Source organism: Phascolarctos cinereus, unplaced genomic scaffold, assembly GCF_003287225.1.
Source record: "Phascolarctos cinereus isolate Bilbo 61053 unplaced genomic scaffold, phaCin_HiC Scaffold_4;HRSCAF=312, whole genome shotgun sequence".
Lineage (NCBI taxonomy): Eukaryota > Metazoa > Chordata > Mammalia > Diprotodontia > Phascolarctidae > Phascolarctos > Phascolarctos cinereus.
The window spans coordinates 171,457,938-171,479,640 of NW_027555847.1; the positions used below are offsets into that span (position 1 = coordinate 171,457,938).

Sequence of the window (21,703 nt, forward strand, 5' to 3'; positions counted from 1 at the left end):
AATAAATAATACTATGAAAAAGGGAAGAGAGAGTAATACCAGGATGTTTTTTAAAAACTCATTTTTGAACTTGCAGAATTTGGCACAGAATTTTTCTGCATTTAGACCAGACAGACAAGAATGCGGGTAGAAAAAACTCTTTTCACACACACACACATATCATTAATAAATATTCCTATAATTCATTTTCAATCAATCAACAAATATGTTTCGATTGCGCCCATGAAAGGAAAACTGTTACAAAACTTTACCAGATTATTCTAATTGGTTTTCAATAATATTTTTCACCTTCTCTCTGTTCTACCTTATAAAAAGACTTTGTAAAGAAGGAAAAAGAAATAAAATGCCTTCCCTCAAAGTATATGGCAAGAATCTATATGTTTCAATGGACTTCTGTTATAAATATATGTTTAAGAACTTTTAATATTAAATTAATTTTAAATTTAATATTAAAAATGTTTGTAGAGCTAAGAAAATTTAATAAAATTTTTGTCTTCCTTTAAATAAAAACTTTTATCTCCATTATTAAAAAGCAAGAATCTATTTAAAATTATCTTTTTCATAAGCATAATTGTTTAAACAGTAGACAGTCTTTAATGACATTCTACCTTATCAGAAATATTCACAGTAACTATCTCCTAATTCATTAATTGTTTGGGTTATAGTACTAGAAAATATTATTCTTCTACAGATAACTACTGTTGATACGTTTCAACAACAAATGGTACAGCATATCAAAGAGATTTGTAATTTTCATGAAGTGGTATTACATTTTTATCTATGAAGCCTCCTTTTTTAAAAGATCATCCTTGGTGGATGAACATACTTTTTTCCCCTCCCTTCATTGCTATTACATCCTAAAACATACAGAAGACACTCAATGGACCGATAAACCTCACACTTTGAAGGATGGTATTATGCTCTGCTGAATAAGCCAAATTTACTAGGGCATGATATAAGTAAGATACAGGTGGCAATCTGGAGCCTTACAGAGTCAGATTAGTAAGAGTTAGAAATCACTTATATCACCAAAATGTGCATGCCGCTGATTATCAAGGTAACTGAATAAAATCAGTATATAGATAATTAGTTTAAGCACATGAGTACTCTAAGGGAAAAATATATAAAGCACACGCTTTATGTTATTGTAGTATGCCACTGCAAGAAGACCATTGAAGATAGCCACAACTGTTTCCTAATTCTACCGCAAATAATGAGACAGATTTCTGCATCACATTTACTGCCAACCTATATAATGAAACAACGACTCTTCACAGAGTTGTCAATCAAGTGACTACTCTGGAATCTGTCAGTTTATCAAAATATAGTAGGACTAAATCCATCAAAATAATTCACCTGGCTACTCTTTCTAAGCTAATTATAGTAGAAACATAACAATGAATTTTATTTTACTCAATACAAACTCCTTTTCTTATTTCTCCAAATATTTTATAACCATTTGTAATATTAAATATTACATCTATTTAATATATTTAGATATATTTTATATTTTAAGATATATTTAAATATTATAAATATCATAAACAGAATACTTATATACTCTATATTGCCATACATATTAAATATTTATTAAAATAAACTATATTAACTATAGTTATATTACAATCTCAGAATTGCTAAAGATGAGAAGAAAAAAAGTATTTGTTCCCTGCCCCCTATTCCCCCAAAACAATTTTTTTGAATAAAGAAGTAGCTCAATTCAAATGAACTCAGAATGCCTTAATCTTACTTTGAGTATGCACTTCTCAATAAGTATTATCTGAATCTATTCTAAAAACAAGAGTACACCCTATTAAAATACCAAGCAGTGTTGTCTGAGCAAATGAAATCTTTTATTAAAAGTGCTTTGCCAAGTTTTTTGGAATACTTTTAATAATATTTTTCTGTGTAAACACCAAAAGAAGTACTGTATAAATGTTAGCTCTAATGCTATCACACTAAACTTATTTTTCACTTGTTTTGTCATGTTGTATGAATTTGGAAGTAATTCAGAGGGACAGACTGGAGAGAGAAAAGGGATTACTTTGATCTATAACTGCACTGATCCCTAGGGAAAAATTTGAGAATCAGGCAAAGAGAGTTTGTAATATTAATAGTTCGGGGGGGGGGTGATAGAAGAGAGGCATACAAATTTTCTTTAATTTCCATATCATGAAAAATTCACACACTGAAGATTTTTACAAAGGCAAAATTTAAGCACTATAGTTTGTGATAATCAAATATATTTTAACAAAATCTGAAGTTATATTTTCACAGATCTGTTTTGTGAATTATAGAATCACAGGGCTTAAAGTAGCATGAAGTAATCACAAAAACTGGAATGCAAAGAAGCCAAAAATAAGTTGATGGTTGTCCTGTAAGAACTCTGCAATCTGTACTGATTAAACAAACTTTCATCACTGTTTCTTGACTGAAACAAAAGTGAGAAGGCACATAGAGTAAATCTACTGAATAATATAAACAGAAAGACCACTTTACACAACAATTTTCATATGACATTAATACCTTAGTACAAAAAATTAAAGAAAGCAAATAGTTCAGTTGTTGACATAAAAAAGATAAATTTAAAACAATTAGGAAACAGTCATATCTAAAAAAACTGTTACACTTTAAGAACAAAAATGAAACCTGAAGAACAATTAAGATATTAATAGAATAACAACTTTCATTATTTTCATAATTGTCATATTTTGGACCTGCTTAAACTTTTAGCCTATATAACATTCGATCAGAAAACCAGTATTTAAAAAAAAAAACAAAGAAAACCAGTATTTTCATAAGTTAACCTTATGGTACTTTTCTAACTTAGTGGGTGTCTATTGCTCCTGATATTATAAAAACTGTTAAAAATAGAGCATGTTTCTTTAAATTAATTACAGATTTCAAAAAGTTTTGATTTTGTTTTTGCTAAAGTTGTGATGAATTGAAAGGGTATCACTTGTGGTCTGGGAATCTGATGTCGACTTAAAGTTCCACAGTAACTGTAGAAAGCTATAAACATTACTGAGTCGAATAACAAGCATATTAGATTTTAAACAGTACTAATAAAATTTTAAAACTCACAGAATTATACTTGGTTGAAAACTGTAAAAGTAAAATACCCACTGGTGAAATTGTATAGAACAAACAAGTTGGACAAATATTAGATTTAAACATAATGCTAATATTTTAAACAAATCTGTTTAATTGCCTTAATATTAGAAATGCTTAGATTACACAACTATATTTGGATTATCTTAAACACTTATAACTTGTTGAGCACTGAATTTTTGACATATAGGAACATGTTGGTCACCAATATGAATTTCTATATTATTCATCCTATATGGTTCCAACCCCTTAAATTTTAGGATAACACTGTTTCTTGTTCTTACAGCAGTCATTGAAGCTCAGACCATTAGTTTTTCTGGGTTTAGCTATAGGTGATTGGACAGAGGGATACTTAGGGCTCTTATTTCTTAATACTTTCTAATTAGGAAATGTAATGTATATAAAAAATTATGTCATCATTTTATGCGATTTTTACAGAAGAGCCTGGCATAAAAAAGCACATTCAATAATGAAACAGAAATACCCAACATGACTGAAGTTGTGATTTAAACACTGACAAGAATAGGACGTGCATGTGAATGACTCTGTAAGAATTAGGAACTCATGTGTAACTATTGCAGTTCTCTGATCTGGGTGAGAAATTTGTTAGTAGTTGCCTAATTAGAATTTTTGTACACTCCTTTATTTTTAAACGATAATTTTACTGAGTAGTTAAAAAACTGGAAAAATTTCCAGTCTCTCCTTCATTTACCTGCACAGCAGCAAAAATTGGTTTTACTGGGCGCAAAGCTGAAAAATAGCAAAGTTAAAAATCTCATAAATCTCTAGCCACAGATGTCACCCATGAATAGGAAGAGGCTAAATGACAAGAAGGTGCCAGAGCGGGGACCAACAGGGTCCAGAAAAGGAAGGAACCACAAGGCATGGCATTGTTAGGAGTAGAGGAAAGGTTTACAGCAAAGAACTCCTCCTGTTGAGACGAAAGGAAATTCTTGAATAATGCCTCATTTTGGTCCCAGGACCAAAGATGATCAATAATCCCCTCTTCAATATCCAATATTGAAATATCTGCTTGAAGATACTTTGTTATGGATAACTTATTCTTGCATTATTTGTGAGTTTTCCCTGAATTGCTCATATCCTTTTTTAAATTGTAGAAATAGAAATCACATTCCTATCACTTCAAAAATGATTAGAGGATGTTATAAAACTTGAAAATAAATTTTAAAAAATAAACTTATTACTAACATAGCAAACAAGTAACTTGTCTATGATGATCTGTTGTCCCTTTTATTCACTGAAAACTTAGATTTTGAAACATCTGTTATATTTGTAATTATTTTCAGTAATAGTAGGAAGGAGAAGATAATAAGTGCTGGACTTGGAGTCAGGAAGACATGAATTTGAAGCCTATCTGAGACACCTACTGCCTATGTCACCCTGGACAAGTCACTTAAACCTTCTTTTGGCCTCTGTTTCCTCATCTGTAAAGCGTGTATGTGTATGGATAACAATACCTACTTCATACAACTGTGAGGATCAAATGAGACAGGCACTTGCAAACCTTAAAATATCATATGAACATTAGCTATTATTATGACTGTTGTTAACTATTAAAAGTTTATTTGATGGAGCAAAATACTGCCTCAAATACTCTCTATCAAGGTACAGAATCACACGAGATTCTTTGAAAGATGAGACAATGCAGAACTTGGTTCACCAGCTGCTTCCTCGTTAATATCAAGATAGGTTATAAAACGGGGAGAGGTAGACTTGCCAAAAAATACTTTCCACCGTCAAGGACGATGTCTAGTGCAGAATCCAAGGGAAAGAGGAATTCTGTATAGATAGCAAGGTCCACCTAACGCAATCTATTTATGTGTAACATTATGCTTACTACATCAAGCCCTAGAATACTGCAGAACCTTCTAAGTGAAATCTATAATCATTTATAAGACCAACCAGGAAAAACCAAGTAGATGAATTATACCTATTTGGTCTAAACTATGATGTAAAATTGGATGGACGATCTATACAGCTGGTTCATCCATGGGCTCAAACACCCCACACTCCCGTTTCTCCTGGCCGCTAATGTCTCCCCTCCATGATCCCTTTGCTCCCCACAAAAAAACAAACAAAACAAAAAAACCTAACCAACCAACCTGCCTTATCCTTACTTTGGATATGCTTTATATTTATTTATATGTGTTTCACCCAATAGCATATTGTTTCATTCAACAGCATATAAGTTCCTTGAGAAAAGCATTTTTTTCTATTTGTATTTTTATATTTGCATCCCCAACATTAAGCAAAGTGCCTCGCAAATAGCAATAAATGTTTGTTGATTGCTTGATTAGATAAATACTGGACATGCTAGTACATGGACTAGAACTGATCGGTAGAAAGAAGATGCATCGGACTGCCTTTTGGAAATTACATAGTTTTAAATGACTTAATATTTTTCTGAAATGAAGCTCCATCTTTACATCAGTATACTTCTTGTCATACAGTATGGATGTGAATCGTGGAATTAAAGCTGCAGATCACCTATACTGGGTGTTATAGATTATAGCATATTACCAATAAATAATTGCAAAGGAAAAGTGGTAAAAAGGATAAAATCGGAAAGATGCATGACCAGAAAAAGGGAATGGAGGGGAGAGAGACAGTTACATAGCAAGTGTATAACCAATGGACAGCCTATATGCTCATTGGTACTAACACAGTGTCAAGAGATCAAGATGATCCCTAGCATGTTAGAGTCCCCTTTCAGAGAATTTGTGGCAGAAAGTAGGCAAGATGTGCACAAAGAATGTGTAGACAAGCTGCATTCAGCATTAACTGAAAGCAGTAACCACACACTGGTGAGGTCACAGGCCCATGGAAGTATCAGAATACTGAAAAATAAGTTAAACTGATGAGGTTTCTAGAAAGACCCTCCCACTAATGTCTCACTCTGATTCCTTACTAATTATGGTGTGGAAGTGACCCTGTGTTCTTGAAGTCTACCCCAGGAGAAAGCAAATTCTGGCTGATCATACAAAGCTGGAAAGGATTTGACCAGAGGCTGCTATAGGAGGACCAGCCCAGCTAGGTACTGAGATACTCAGCAGTTTTCTGCGCTAGTTACTAAAGCAATTCTCATAGACTACTTATTAAGTTATATAGGGGCTGTGATTTATATTGGTGGAAGAGTACACATACTAGCAAAATTATAGATCAATGAAATATTGAAATATCTTAGCTAGTTAAAGCAATTACAAATGTGCCCCTTTCTAATTTACCAAAGGGAATTACTAATAAATATTTTCCAGAAGTACTACCTAAACTTTTAAAACTCACTAGTGTTACATATTTTTATTTTTTTGCCTGTGAAACCTATAACAAATAGCCATATCAGAAAAAAGATATACCAATATTTGAGATTATGCTGTGCAATTAGTATTGAACTGATAATTCTTTTCTTCTCTACCTAGATAGGCAGCCACTAGTCTACAAACACTGTATGTAAGTGGTTTAGAAATAATAATACATTTCCCTTTAGATATAAGGTTATAAAATGGTGTTTAAGTTCACAAGTCAGCCTACAGAAAGCCTGTTTAACTCAAAATGTTCCAAAAATGTGATACTAGACAAAAAGCATTGTAGAACTTAACCTGTGTATAACAAGATTTGTAGAGGAAGATGCATTCAAAGTTCCAACGTGAAAGCCAGGATATTTCTCTAACTCTAGCACCAGTAACAGACAACTCTCTTTTCTCATCTGTTAGGCAGCAGGAATAAGGATTTTTACTAAATCTAAACCAGTGGTGGTAGGAAAGTTTCAGCTAAGCTGATGAAGCAAGAAAGGAAGAACTGAGGATAGGTAAGGGAAGAATTGGGAGACAGAATTAGGATCCAGACATAGGGACTTAGAAGTGGGGCTAAGGGGACAGTGGGGTATTCAGGGGAAAGAATTTATAGGGATAGGCCTCTTGCTACTTTACTTAACTCTCCAAGGAAACTTTTTGTTTCTGAGGTGAGTCCCTAATTATGTTCTTTCTATATGTTCATCTATACTTTGGAAAGGCTAGTCTTTTTCCTACCTTCCTTTTAATCCTCTTCCAGATCTTATTATCTCCCATTCTTCCCAGGGCAGCCACTGTCACAGAGTATAATGTGTGGAAGCCCTGAATTGGAATTCTGCCTCAGCCACTTCATTGCTGTATGATTCTAGGCAAGTCACTTAACTTCTCTGTGCCAAAGTTTCCTTATCTGTAAAATGGAGAGAATAATAACACCTACCCTCCAGGGTTGTGAGGACCAAATGAGAAAACATATATAGAGTGCTTTGCAAAACTTAAAGTGCTACAATAGGTAGCTATTATTATTACTATTGTTCCCTTTCCCTCATCTAGCCAATTCATGCTACCATAGGATGCCGCACTGGAGGGACTGAAGAGAGACAGGTAAGTGAAATATACTGTTAGTGGAGCTGTGAACTGATCCAAATGGTCTGTAGTATAATTTAGAATTATGCCACCCCCACAAAGTAACTAAAAAAAAAAATCTGTACACCTTAACTCTATTGCTATGCTTACCTCCCTTTCTTCCCCCCCACTTCAAGATTAGAAGCTTAAAAAAAAAAAGGTCCCACATACATAAAAATATTTATAGCAGTTCTTTTTGTGATAATAAAGAACTGAAAACTAAGTAAATGCTCAGCAATCTGGCAATGTACAGAAGAGTAAGAAATGATGAATATGAAGAATTCAGAGAAGCATGGAAAGACGGCAAAGAACTGATGCAAAGTAAGTAGAACCCAAAAAGCTCATACACAACAACTACAAAAAAATGGCAAGATTAAAAAACGGATGCCAAATCTTCTATAATGACCAAGCTTAGGCTGTAGCAGATTGGTGAAAATATCACTACCCTCTGCAAAGGTGGGGGTCTATGGGTGAGGATCACACATATATAATCAGATGCAGTGATATACTGATCAGTTTTACTAAGCTGCTTTTTCCCCCCTCTTTAATGGATTACTGTGTAAGGAGCCAGGAAGGATTTATTTGGAATTTACTTGGAAATAAAGATAATGTAAAAAAATAAAGATAATGTAAAAACAAAAGATATCAACAAAAATATTTTTTAAAACAATTTACAAAGAACTTTACTCACAGCAGCCCCATGAGGTAGGTGGTTGAAGTATTCGTCCTATTTTACAGGAGAAACTCAGGCTCAGTGAGGTCAAGTGACTTACACAGTTTCATTGCTGGGCTTCTGCCTTGGCCCCTAAAACTTGCACTCTACTACCCTGTTATCTCTTTATATACCACATGACTTGAAATGGACTAGAAGAGAGGGCACAGGGCAGGCCGAGGCAAAACAGAGCAAAGAGCAAAGGAGAGGTCCTAAGGTTACATGCATATATGTCAGAGAGAGGTGGATACGTACACTTGACTCTGAGCATCTGAAAACACAGATATGTTCTCCTCTCATTCCTCATACAAAGCAGGTAAAGAACACGAAAAAATGTTTCTATAAAAATTCAATCATCTATAAACATTTTTTAGAAACTATGCCATGCTTTATATTTGTTTTTAAACATTTCCCTTTTGAGAACAGTTCTGTATTATATTCCTGGACCTGTCACAGAAGGTAAAGGTCTTTAGATAATGGCTATTTCTTTTTAATCATGAACAACTAAGTGGTTCAGTGGATAGAGTGCTGGGTCTGGAGTCATGAACACTTGAGTTCAAATCCAGCCTCAGATACTTACTAGCTGTGCGACCCTGGGCAAGTCACTCAACTCTGCTTGCCTCATCTGTAAAATGAATTGGAGAAGGAAATGGCAAACCACTCCAGCATCTGTGCCAAGAAAACCCTAAAAGAGGTCATCAAGAGTTGGCCATGTCTAAAGAACAACAAAATTTTTAAAATCTCACATATGAATCAGCTTTACAACTGAATGAGAAATGGTCTTATGATCTAGACTTAAGAGTTTGGAAGTTAAGTTCTCTAGAGGTTTATCCTAATTTTACATTCCACAACCTTTGCTATTTGACTCAGTAAATCCATAGCTCCTCCATGTAGCCCTTCTCATACCAAATTCTACAGGAATACAATTTTGCATGTAGAAGGATGAAGAAAATAGGAGTATTCTTATGATTAGGTAAGTGTGTATGTTTTTTTTTCAGGTCTAGATAAAATCAAGTGAAATCTTTTCTTAGCTCCTTTATCAACTTATGAAGAAACATATCCTTGTGAACCTTAATGCTAAACAACCACTCTTGTCGCCACCATGTTTCATCTGTATAACATCATGTGTGGAATGCAAAATAATCTAAGACACCGAGTAAAACCTAAGTTTGGTGTTAGCAAGTATAGAACTGTAAGAAAATACATGTTAACATACATAAGACTTCTTCAAAGTAAAGAAAAACAAAACAAAAAAACAGATTCCCCTCCATCCCTCCAACTTGACAGAGCAAGAATATGTAGATGTAAATGTCTCTGTGGCTCTGGAAATATCTACAAACTATAAGTATAAATGTCACAGTAAAACAAAAAGCAACAGAAATATTAATATGGAAGAAAATTTATAGATTAAGGGAGGGAAGAGATACAGGAAGGGAAAGAAAAACAATTTTTATTTTATCCTACTAAGGACAAAAATCTAATCCATAACAATATTCTTGGGAGTGGTCTTTACATATTTGCAATAGGCTATTATTCTGTACACAAAGATTTACCATATTTTTCTATTTCCTATTTATTTTTTATTTTCTATTACTTGCTTCATGTGCTTCTCCCATATTCTCTACTGTGATACCTTCCTTTTATTCCTTCTCCAGGAGCCTCCCACTCTTCCTGTTTTGCAAGCAGGTCTGCTTTTCTCCTTGCTTATTCCTCCAAGCAAAGTCATTTTTTTTAACTTCATGGAAGCAAAAAGAGCTTAAGTTTTATTAGTAATAATTTTTTAAAGGCTCAATTGATTTTTTAAAAAAGCTTCTCATGATTATTATTGTGATAGAAATTGTGGCCAGAAAATGCTACTAAAAATATATTTATGATGAAAATTAAAGTAGGATCTACTCTGCAAGAACAGAAGCAACATTACTGCTCTCTTCCTTAGCAGTTAAAAAAACTGTTATTTTTACTCTTAATCCATTTGTTTCTATCTAGATATTTCTGTATATTTGTGAAAAGTAGTCCAATAGAAATTTAAATATCCAGTTTCAACTAATTTTTCTTACCCTTATTTTAAAATTCTCAACATTAATAATCTCTAAAGTAACAAATACTAGGACTCAAACAAATAATTCTGTCTTTTGAAGTTCTTAATTTGAGAGATAAAACCAAAGACATTTAATCTCTGGGCTTGTATCTGATGAGCAAGAGTGTGTGGGGAGATGAGGGGGTGGCTGTTGGCAGGAACTCAAAGCAGATGAAACACAAATGCAATTCTTTTTTCAAAAAGGGCTGGAAAATTATCTTTCTAATTTAGATAAAATTGGGAGGCAATGATCTTTATATCTCAAACTCAGAAACAATGGTTATTTGGATTTCTTAAACTTCAATCCTCTTTACCTTCAACTGGTAATGACAAAGCTGGTCACCTTCTGTCCTTTCATATATTCTTTCTGCCAAAGGAGAACCAGCCCAAGTAGTTTTAGTAATTTTCTTAAAGATCAATTATCTACCATCACAGTGGTAAAGGAAAACTTGCAGCATCCTCAGTCAGATACTTTGCTTATGAGCTGAACAGCACACAGTTTTGAAGAATTTTGAGACTGCTGATAAGGAATTTTAGCTTCTTGTGGGGGGAAAATAATATTAAATGAAAAAAAAATTCCCTTGAATTGTTGGTAGTTGAAAACAAGCAAACGTCTAAGTCAATTTTGAAAATGAAAAATTATTTGTTTTTAAAAAAACTGCAGTTACTCTATTTGGGAAAAACCCACAATCTCAGAGAACATCACAATTTCTAAAAGAACTAATACATTTTTATTAAACATTGATTTAAGAAATATCTTTACTAGATTAATTACTGTACAAATCCAGCATACTATTTGATATTCAGTAATAGCTACCATCAGCATCATGATACTCTTTGCAAAGAGCCTAGAAAATTAAAGGTACAGTTTGAAAATATAAATAACAATACAATAAGTAGCAGCATGCAGGCTGATTGACAGTTATTATTTTGCAGCTTGGCCCCAGTTCACAGACTGACCTTCCTTAAGACTTCTCTGGTTGTTCACCTCAAGGCATTCCTTTTCTTTCAATGGCTCAAAATCCCCCGCAGTTAAAATCTCCGGGAAACCCTGTTGCTGCTTCTTGGAGCTATCGATCATGGTTAGAGGCGATTTCAGAATGGCAACATCAAGCAAAGGAGAAAAGATTAATTTGCCACCCAGCAGCAAACTGCACTGTGAATATTCAGGTCCCAACTTCCTCTCCACAAAACACCAATAATTGAACAATTATGTCTTTAAGCAGTTGAAAGCAGCCATTATCCTTTAATTCCCACTTTGACCTGTAAATACACTCTCCCAGCTCTCAGACCTTAGCTCTCTCTCAGACTGCGAGGCTGAGCTGGAGAGAGAACAGAGCGCCAGCTCCAAAATCCCACCCCTTTTCCCAGACAACCCCCTCCCTCAGCCATCCTCGCTTCCTCTGCGCTGGGGTGTTTCAGCAAGCGGTTTGATGGCCAGAATCATCTGACAAACACTGAGCCAAGGAGTTAAAAATAAATCCTGCCATAGTTAAAGGAGAAGTCTTTGCTGATATCGAAGAAGACAAACTGTTGCATAGGGGTGTCTGTCTCTCTTTTCTCCTCTCCTCTTCCTCTCCGCCCCCCCTTTTCTCTCTCTCCCCTTTCTTTACCCCCATTCCTCACTCCTTTTTATCTCCTCTTCCTACTGGAGGCTGTGGAAACACTTTACACTGCCCAGACAAACGCATTCATGTTTCTTTAAGTTGCAGAGATAAACAAATGGCTGTCTAGGGCATTCCTGAAAGAATTTGATATTACATTTACTAAATATTCTAAGAGCAAATCTGAATGAAATTCAAGTTTTATTTAAAGAAAAAGCTTTTTTATTTTTTAAAGCTCTGTTTATATAATTTATCGCTGATCCTATGTGAAGCCTATGTTCTAAGATGAAAAGCAATAGCAAATTTTCCCCCCTTTAGCACCCACAGACCCAAAGCAGCAGTTTTCCTTTCTGCCACTAGTCGGCCACGTGAGTTAAACATTTAACAAAACAAAAAAAAGAAGTCCCACAACACATAATGCTAATTGTGATAAATGTAGTCTTCATTTCAAGCATAACCATGAAGAAATAACTTTCTGTGAAATCTGCCAACTGTATTTGCCAGCCTAGACTAGATTCAATATAAATTAAGAGAAAGTAAATTGAAGGAAATTCTATGATGATTTTACATCTCCAAATCCCCTATAAATCCAATCATTCAGACATGTATGTAAAATACTTAAGAGTGTTTCTCTTCTTATTAGTCAAGGAAGTCTGTATGATTTTGATAGATGCACAAAAACATTGATAACCTCAGAGAAGGACAGTCTTTAAGGTGTGTTTTGCTCTATTAAATCAAATGTTTTTTTTAAGCAGTCAACAAATGAGCACAACAGGACTATTTATAATCTACTTTGTTTCAGCAATATGACCAGAAAGATGTAGTCTGGTCTAGAATATCACAAAAGCCTGCCTATTCCAATGTCTTTCAACAAGGATAAAATCAATGCATTTACACATTTTTTCTTGTAACAATTTTATGATAATGGGAATGTGGTTGATAGCTACTGATATGATTTTTCAACGATAATAAGACCTGAAATTTTTCCACATGTTTTATCTTCCCCTTCTTTTGGATACCTTGAGAAATGATCCTTCAGTGCAGTTAGACAACCTAGAGAGGTTTTATCTGTCCTTCCCTCTCTATTCACAACACAACCACCACTCATGTTCAGGCCCTTATCATGCTTATCCGGACTACCGTCCAGCCTCCTAAATAGTCTCCCTGCCTGCAATCTTTTCACCCCTCTAATCCATCCTCCACATAACTGCTAAATTAATATTCTTCAATCTCAGGATTGGCCATATCACTCCCCTGCTTTAGTGGCTTCCTATTTTCTCTAAGATAAATATACTACAACCTGGCTTCAACTTACCTTTCCAGATTAATTCCACATTACTCCTGCTCCAGTCAAACTGGACTACGTACTATTTCATGTATATGAAATTCCAAGCCTCCCTGAGCACATCTGAAACGGTGACCCACATGGCAAGAATGTACTACATTTGACTTTCTCCTCTTAGAATTCCTACCTTCTGTCAAGGCTCATTTCATGCGCCACCTCTTACACTAGGCCTTTGTTGATTCTCCTAACAGTAGACTCCCTCTCTAAATTATTTTGCATTTATTTTATGTTTGTTCCACATATACTTTATCCATCTATTTGTGTATATGTGTGTATACATATATGTGTGCATACTGACACATAAGCTATCACCTTCACAAAATGTAAACCCCTTGATGGAAAGAACTATTTCATTTTTGTCTTTGTGTCCCCCAGTAACTTACACAATGATGGGTACATAGTAGGTGCTTAATAACTGTTTGCTGATAACCAAAGCTCAACTATCACTACATATGCCTTGAATATACATGGAAAGTGGCCAAGCGGATGACAATCTTGATGGCTTTTGAGAAACAACACAGTTTTTTAAATGACCTCTAAGCTATTCCCTGAAACAAAGGCCTATCTTTTTAATACTAATATACTTTTGCTGCTATTGTCTTGCTGCAGCTCAGTAACACTATAATCTTTAAGGGCAATAAAAATGTAGATGTAAGGCAGCATGTTACAATAGGGGAACTACACAGAATTAGTATGCACTCAAGTAGAGTGTGTGAAGAATAATAATGATGACAGCCTGCATATTCCACTGGTATCCACATAAAGTCAAGAGATAAGAGAAGGCTTCCAGCACATTGGGTGAACCTCACACTCACCTCCCCTAAGGAACTAATGGGAAAATACAAACAAAAACTGTACAGGATGAGTAGACATAGATGAGTTTTAATTTGCATCACTGGAAGAAGAATCCATATTGCTGAAATCAGAAACCTAAAATATTTTATGTCTGTATTAGGCACAGACTCAGGAAGACTTGAGGTTCAAGTCTTATCTGATACATAATGGATAAATGACCTCAGACACAACATATCAACATCTCCAAAAACTCTCTAAGACCAGTTACAAGACAGTTGTTGATCTGTGTGTGTGAAGGAAGTTAAATCAGTGAGTCCAGTATATCAATGAAATCAAAGGTCTGGACTACATGTAACTATAGACCAAGGATTCATACAAATATCATAGGTACAAAGAATGAAACATTCCCTGTTTACAATGAGCTTATATTCTAAAGGGGGAAGAAAAGTAGTACAATATGTGTGTGTGTATGTATGTGTATATATGAAAGTTAAAAAATAAAACTATACACAATACAGTTGAATGTAAGGTAATTTGGGAAGGAGGACATTAAAATCGGGGGAATTGGGAATAGGTTTTATGAAGGAGACAGTGTCTGAGCTAAATCTTAAGGAAGAGAGGTACTCTGAGAGGGAGGAAAGGGAAGGAACAGTAAGGGTGTGTGGTGGTAGTAATGCATTCCAGTATGGGAAACAGTTAGTGCAAAGGCATAGAGATGAGAAAAAGAATGTCATAGGTGAGGTACAAAAAGGCCAGTTTGACTGGTTCATAGAATGTAGGAGGGGTAGTAATGCCCAATGAGGCTAGAAAGATGTCTGATTCAGGTTGTATAGTGCTTTAAAAGCTAAACAGGAGTTTATAATTTGGCCTAAAGGAAGCCACTGGAGTTGGCTGAGTAGAAGTCATATAGATCTGTGCTTAAAGGAAGATTATTTTGACAGCTATGCCTATGATGGACTAGAATGGTGTGAAATTTCAAACAGGGAGACCAATTAGGGGGCTATTGCAAAATCTAAGTGAGAAAGGATGAAGGTCTGAACTGAGATGGTAGCTGTGTGAGTAGATAAGAAGTTGGATGGGAGAGAAGTTGTGAAGGTAGAAATAGCAAAATTGGGCAACTGTGATGGATATGTGGGTTGAGGGGCATTTGAAGAGTCCAGGATGATGATGAAATTATGAACCTGTGATACAGGAAGGATGGTGGTGCTTTTGATAGAATGGTCATAGATTTAATTTAGAAGAACTCACATGAAGCACATTCACTAAAATAAGAATAAATGCATCGATAAATTATTCTCAAGGGATGTTCCTTGGCATAAAATAGTAAGGTGTTTCACATATTTTAAAATTGAATGAGTTAGGAAACACCTTTTTCATTTGCCACTGCTTGGGTACTTGAAAAATAACTATAAATATATAAGTCTATAAATATATATGTTTGTATTATGTTTAAAGTATAGATAGAGGATCATCTAAAAACTGAGGAAAAGAATACATTCTCATAAAAATAAAATATTTTGCTATAAAAACACATTTGAAAGTATTTAATGAAAAGTATCTTTATTAAAGAATCTTGAGTGGCAGAGAATAAAGTATGCATACCCCATCTCTCCACAAATATTTGACATAATTCTAGAAATGCCACCAATAGCTGTAAGACAAGAGAACAAAATTAAAGGCATAAAGGTTAGCAAAGAGTAGATAAAATCATTCTTATCTGCAGATGACTTGATAATGTACTTAGAAAACCTCAGAGAATCAGAAAATAAAATAAGTGCAACAGTAGCCTCAATAAATATTGAGTTACAAAATAAATCCCTAAAAATCATCAGCATTTCTACAAAATACTAATAAAAACCTAAAAGGAATGAGAGAAATATATTCAAAATAACTGCAAAATCCTTAAAAATACAGGAGCTAACCTAACAAGACACATGCAAAATTAATGTAAATGTAATTTCATAAATATAAGTACAATGCATCACTTTTCTGAAAGAGGAAGACAAATTATTGATGTGATATTTACTGTTCATCTTTGGGCAGAGCCAAGGGAATAAATGTGATGATACTACTTGAATTAACTTACAGTTTTAGCATGATAACAAATGACAAGGACAACTTTATAGAACCATGCAAAACAGTAACAAAATTCATCTGGAACAAAAGGTAGGGAAATGATGAAAAACAAGTAAAAAGAAAGGGGATAAAGCATTGCCAGACCTCAAACTAAAAATAAAGCAGTGATCATCCAACTATTTGGTATTCATTAAAAGAAAAATTAAAAGATAAAGTAGATCATTGGCACAAATTATATTAGTAATAAACGAGCAACAGAAAATATCCCAGTGCTTGATAAATGCGAGAACTGATGGCAACTTAAAACTTATGAAGATGTTAAAAAGGTACTGCCCTGGGAAAAAAGTTACATTTTTTTTTTTAGAATTGTCTTTTCCCCCAGGATATTGTACTTAGATCCAGCCTAAAAGCTTCTGGACTATTTATCCATGAATTTGAGCTATTTACAATGAGTAATTGAGTGCTCCCCATTCTTTTTCTCAGTAACTTCAGTTTTGTAATTTTCATACCAAAAAAATTATAATCATAGACATCGTAAGGATGCTTCTTTCTTATAAAGTTTGAATCCTTAACCTTGCACTTAGGAGAAAAAAATAACTTTTCTAATTCTAATGCAAAATATGACTAAGTTATCGTTTGCACTGGGATTATTTTAATGAGGAAAATGTTCTGGCACAAGTTGTATTGCAGCTGAAAGACACTTCACTCATGTAGCAATCTTTCAGTAAGAAAAAAACCTACTAACTTTTTCAAAAGTTGTTTTACTGTCTGTGTCCTTGTTACATTTGTTAATCATTTATAATAAATCATCTCTTCTGTCAACTATACTGCATGATCTGTAGTTATAGTCACTTAGCCTATAATAAATCCACATCCTTAGCAAGAGCTTATTGTGTGCAATGGGGATGAATATGAAAATGTATTGCCATAAATCAAGTCAGTTTTCCCACCACCCTGAGCACAAATATTTATTAAGCGTGAGAAAAACTGTATGGCTTAGAGACTAGGAACAACCCAAAAAAGGCGTCCAAGGAAGCAGAACACAAACAAACACTGCTCATGGGACTTATATAAAAATTTGGCAGGATTAGTATATTCTTACAAAACTACAGATGAACTAGATTATTTCTGTGAGGATTTCTTATTACAATAAAAAAAAAACCTGAGAAAATGATCAACTAGAAAATGCTTCATTAATATAAAAAATGGCCAAAAGAATATAAGTGAAATGACTAATTAGTCATAATAATTAGTCTTTTGATACAAGGAAAATGCTATGGCAGTTAATCTTCTCTGTGTGTGTATATGTGTGTGTGTGTGTGTGTGTGTGTGTGTGTGTGTGTGTGTGTGTGTGTGTAATGTATATTGGAACATGCTTCTACCTATATACCTTGTCTTCCTTAGAATTCTAATATCACTTTGTGGGTACATTTCATTCCTTTATGCACCATTACATATTTTAATTGAGATTCATAAAAGGTTAAACCTGACCAGGATCACACAGGTATTAAGTTACAGAACTAGAATTCAAATTGAGGTCCTCTGACACCAATCCATCATTTGACAAGCATTTAATTAAGCTTGTACCTTCACTGGGTATACAAAGACAAAATGAAATAATCAATCCCCTCAAAGAGCTTATATTCTATTGGGAGACATGTTAAATGAGGCAGTTGCACTAATCCCTTCCAACTCTAATTCTGTCATCCTCCATTCACATAAGTATGTACAAGATATAAATGAAATAAATGCAAAGTATTTGGGGGGGTCAATCTGTGGGGATGGTGAGGTCATGAAAGGCTTGATGTAGAAGGTGGTATTTGATCAACTTTGAAAAAAACAAGGAATTCTGAAAGGTACATTAAGGAGTGGAGGAGGGGCAGGGGAGAGACAGCATATAATGGAGACTACAAATTGAGTGCAATGTGTGAAAAACTAAAGAACTTCTTAAGAAGGCCAATATGGCTGGACTGTAGAGTATGTGAAGTGGAGTGGGGTGAGGAAGAGAATAAACATTTATATAATACAATGTGCGAGGCACTATGCTAAGGGCTTTATAAATATTGCCTTTGATCCTCACAACAATCCTGAGAAAGGAAATGTTATTATTATCCCCATTTTATAGTTGAGGAAACTGAGGCAAGAAAGAGGTTAAGTGACTTGCTCAGGGTCATATAACCAGTGTCTAAGGCTGGATTTGATCTCAGGTCTTTCTGACTCTAGGGTGAGCACTCTATCTACTGTGCTACCAGTTGCCTCCAAAAAGGGGAGTAATGCATATAATAAGACTAGAAAGGTAGCCTAGAACTAGATTGTAAAGGGATTTCAGTGGCAAACAGGAATTTGTATTTGATTCTAGAAGTAACAGGGAACCACTGGAGTTTACTGAGTAGGAGTGACATGCTCAGATCTGAGCTTTAGAAAGTTTAGTAGCTTTAGTACTAATAAATATTAGTAAATATTTATTAAGCACCTACTAGGTGCTGTTCTAAGCAGCCAGGCACTGTTTTAAACACTGGGGTTACAAGAAAAGGCAAGAGACAGTCCCTTCCTTCAGGGAGACAACATGCAAGCAAATACATACAAAGCAAACTATATACAGGATAAGCAGGAAATAATTAACAGAGGGAAGGCACTAGAATCGAGAGGGGTTGGGGAAGGCTTCCTGTAGAAGGTGAGAATTTAGTTGGGATTTGAAGCCAGGGAGGTCAGTAGTCAAGAACAGAGGATGAAGAGCATTTGAGGCATGAGAGACAGCCAGAGAGAATGCCCAGAGCTGAGAGATGAAACATCTTGTTTGTGGAATAACAAGGAGGCCAGTGTCACTGGATAGAAGAGTATGTGTTGGGAAGTAAGGTGTAAAAAGACTGGAAGGGGCTAGGTTGGGAAGGGCTTTGAAGGCCAAACAGTGCATTTTGTATTTGTTCCTAATGGCAATAGGAATTCCCCAGAGTTTACCGAGTTGGGGGGAGTGACATGTTCTGACCTATGTTTGAAGAAAATCACTTTAGTGGATGAATGAAAGTAGGATGAATAGATTGGAGAGGGGAGACACTTGGCAAGCACAGTTCCTGATACACAGTCATCCAGCACTTAGTCAACTTTTACTGAATGACCAGGAGACCAATTAGGGATCTACTGGAATATGCCAGGTGAGTGGTAACATGGGCTTGAACTAGGATGAGTCCATGTGAACTGAGATAGAGAAACAGTTGTAAGAGATATAATGAAAGTAGAATCAACAAGACGTGCCAATGGACTGGATATGGGACAAAAGAGAATGAGGAGTTGAGGATGATTTCAGGTTGCAAACTGAGGTAACTTGAAGCATTTTGGTAACCTTGACAAAAATATGGAAGGTCCAGTCATTGGGCCTCTACTAGTTCTGAATGGTGAGTACATGGCCTACAATGTCTCTAGCAGCTCCAGCTATCTTCTTGCCATATGCCCATCGATGCCCTCTTGGCTCTGGAATTCCCACTCCATGGCATTTACTCTCCTTGTTGTTGAGTGGATTCTATCTAGCCATCTCTTATGTTTCACCATCCATCTTGGCCACTTTATTGTCATTCATTCTCCTATGATATATGTACTTCCACTATTCCCACTTTCTAGCTCTGGAACTGAAATCAAATCACTGGATAGGCACAAAGGTAGGCATAGCGGACAAAGCACTAAATTGGCAGTTAGGAGAACAGAGTCCCAATCCTGCCTCACATATTTACTAGCCGAATCACCATAGGCAAGTTACTTAATCTTTCTGATTCTTACTTTCTCATCTATAAAATAAGGAGGTTGGACTCTATGGCCTTCAAGGTCCCTTAAAGATCAATGATATTTTAAGCCTATTTGAAAAAGAAATGGCTTTCAGATTCTACTTACCATCACATACTGGTTTCATGACCTGACCTCATCCCATGTGAGTCCCCTGGGTTGACCTCTTCTCATTTGCAGAGGACCTTTCCCACAGAGCAGGGGATCAGAGAGCCACCATTCCATTGTGTGCTGGCCTCCCAACAAGGCTTTTTTTCTGATAGCTAGGAATCAAATGCTATTCCCCTGGGCTGGCTTCTTCCTACTTGCTGGGGATCCTTCCTGTATACAGTGTGCCCTTCCCTGCCTGCAGGTGATAGAAAGATACCACTCCTTCCTACTCCTTTTGGCTATCTCCAGACCTGGCCTGTCTTCAGTGATGGGAGAGAAATGCTTTTCAATCCCTTCTCTCCAATGGTCCCCTTACCTGAGCAGCCCAATACCCTGAGAGGATACCATCCTAAGCCTAAAGCACTAGTGATGTTTAATAACCTTCCCAAACTTATTCAGCAGAAATTAACAAACTCAAGATCTGATTATATCTTCTCCATCTTACTAATCCTCAAATTACACCCCCCCCACTGCTGTCCTGTAAAAACCCTGTTCTCCACTGCTTAAAACCTATTCCCGTAATACTCAACTGAACTCACCCAATTTCACACTCTAAAATTAACCAGTCCTTCCAGTGACCTTTCTGAAATATGTGCCCTATAAGTAACAAACTTGCTTTTGTCTGATTTCTTTTCCTTTCCCACTCGAAACTTTCATCTTCTGAATCTCACTGAAACCTGCTTCCCTTCTAATGAAATTACTTTTGTGGCCACCCTTTCTAGAACTCATTGTGCTTTTCCTCCTCCTTCCCGGGTCAAGGTGGGGGAGTTGGAATATTTCTCACTCCCCACTGCCACATCCAGGCTTGTCCTCTATCTACATCACTGGTAACTTCTTCTTTGAGGTCCATTCAATCTTCATCAACCACCCAATCAAAATTCTGGTAGCAGCTGTCTATCAACCAAGACACTCCCCTTCCTGCCTAAATGAGTTCAGTGTCTGGCTCACACTCTATCTTCTCCTTGGCTCAAACATACACAATGATACTCCCTCAACTATCCAGTTCCTCAGCTTGTTCATGTTCCATGGTTTAGTCCTCCACCACACTTTAACTATATAGAGAGATGATTACATTTTTGATCTTGTCATCATCCATAAGTGACCCACTTCCCTTGTTTATGAAATTCCCTTATCTATGATCACAACCTATTGTTACTCCACTTCTCCCTCTGCCTTGCTACACTAAATCTTGTTATTCATCCTTACTATGAACTCTAATCCCTTGACCTCTAAGTTCTTTCTCAGGTGATCTGCAATGATTCACTTCTCCATCTTGACCCCTTAGCAAACCAGATCTACTCATAACTACCCTCTTGAATCCTTTGCTCCCTTATGATTATTTCCACCAACTGCTACCTTAGCTCTCATTCACATGAGGACGAATGAAACTAGAAAAAAAAATCACAAAATTTTAAAATAGATCCACTAACAATTTGTTAGTGGGGCCCTTACTATAAGTAGGACAATTTTAACAAGTTCCTAACAAATTCTCACTTTTATTCACCACAATGGTTTTTCCAAAACTTTTTATCCCTCCTCAAATCTCCTTTGGCTCCCTCTCTTCTCATCCTTGAGACCATTTGCCAAGTTGTTGCTGTTGCTGTTCTTCCTCCTCCTCAACTCACATCT

The 21,703-nt window shown here is 35.6% G+C and overlaps 1 protein-coding gene across 4 annotated transcripts in view; it reads right to left on the reverse strand.

Annotated features, from left to right (window-relative positions):
* MRTFB (myocardin related transcription factor B) overlaps positions 1 to 21,703 on the reverse strand; it is a 179,661-nt gene that overhangs the window by 83,401 nt on the left and 74,557 nt on the right. The window contains exon 4 of one of the 4 annotated variants that reach the window (XM_078152785.1): positions 11,291 to 11,422. The exons of 2 other annotated variants lie outside the window; for them this stretch is intronic. In XM_078152785.1, coding sequence (XP_078008911.1) covers positions 11,291 to 11,422 — 132 coding nt within the window. Of the gene's footprint in view, positions 1 to 11,290; positions 11,649 to 21,703 lie in introns of those variants that run through there. One more of the 4 variants, XM_020972544.2, reaches the window with a different exon arrangement.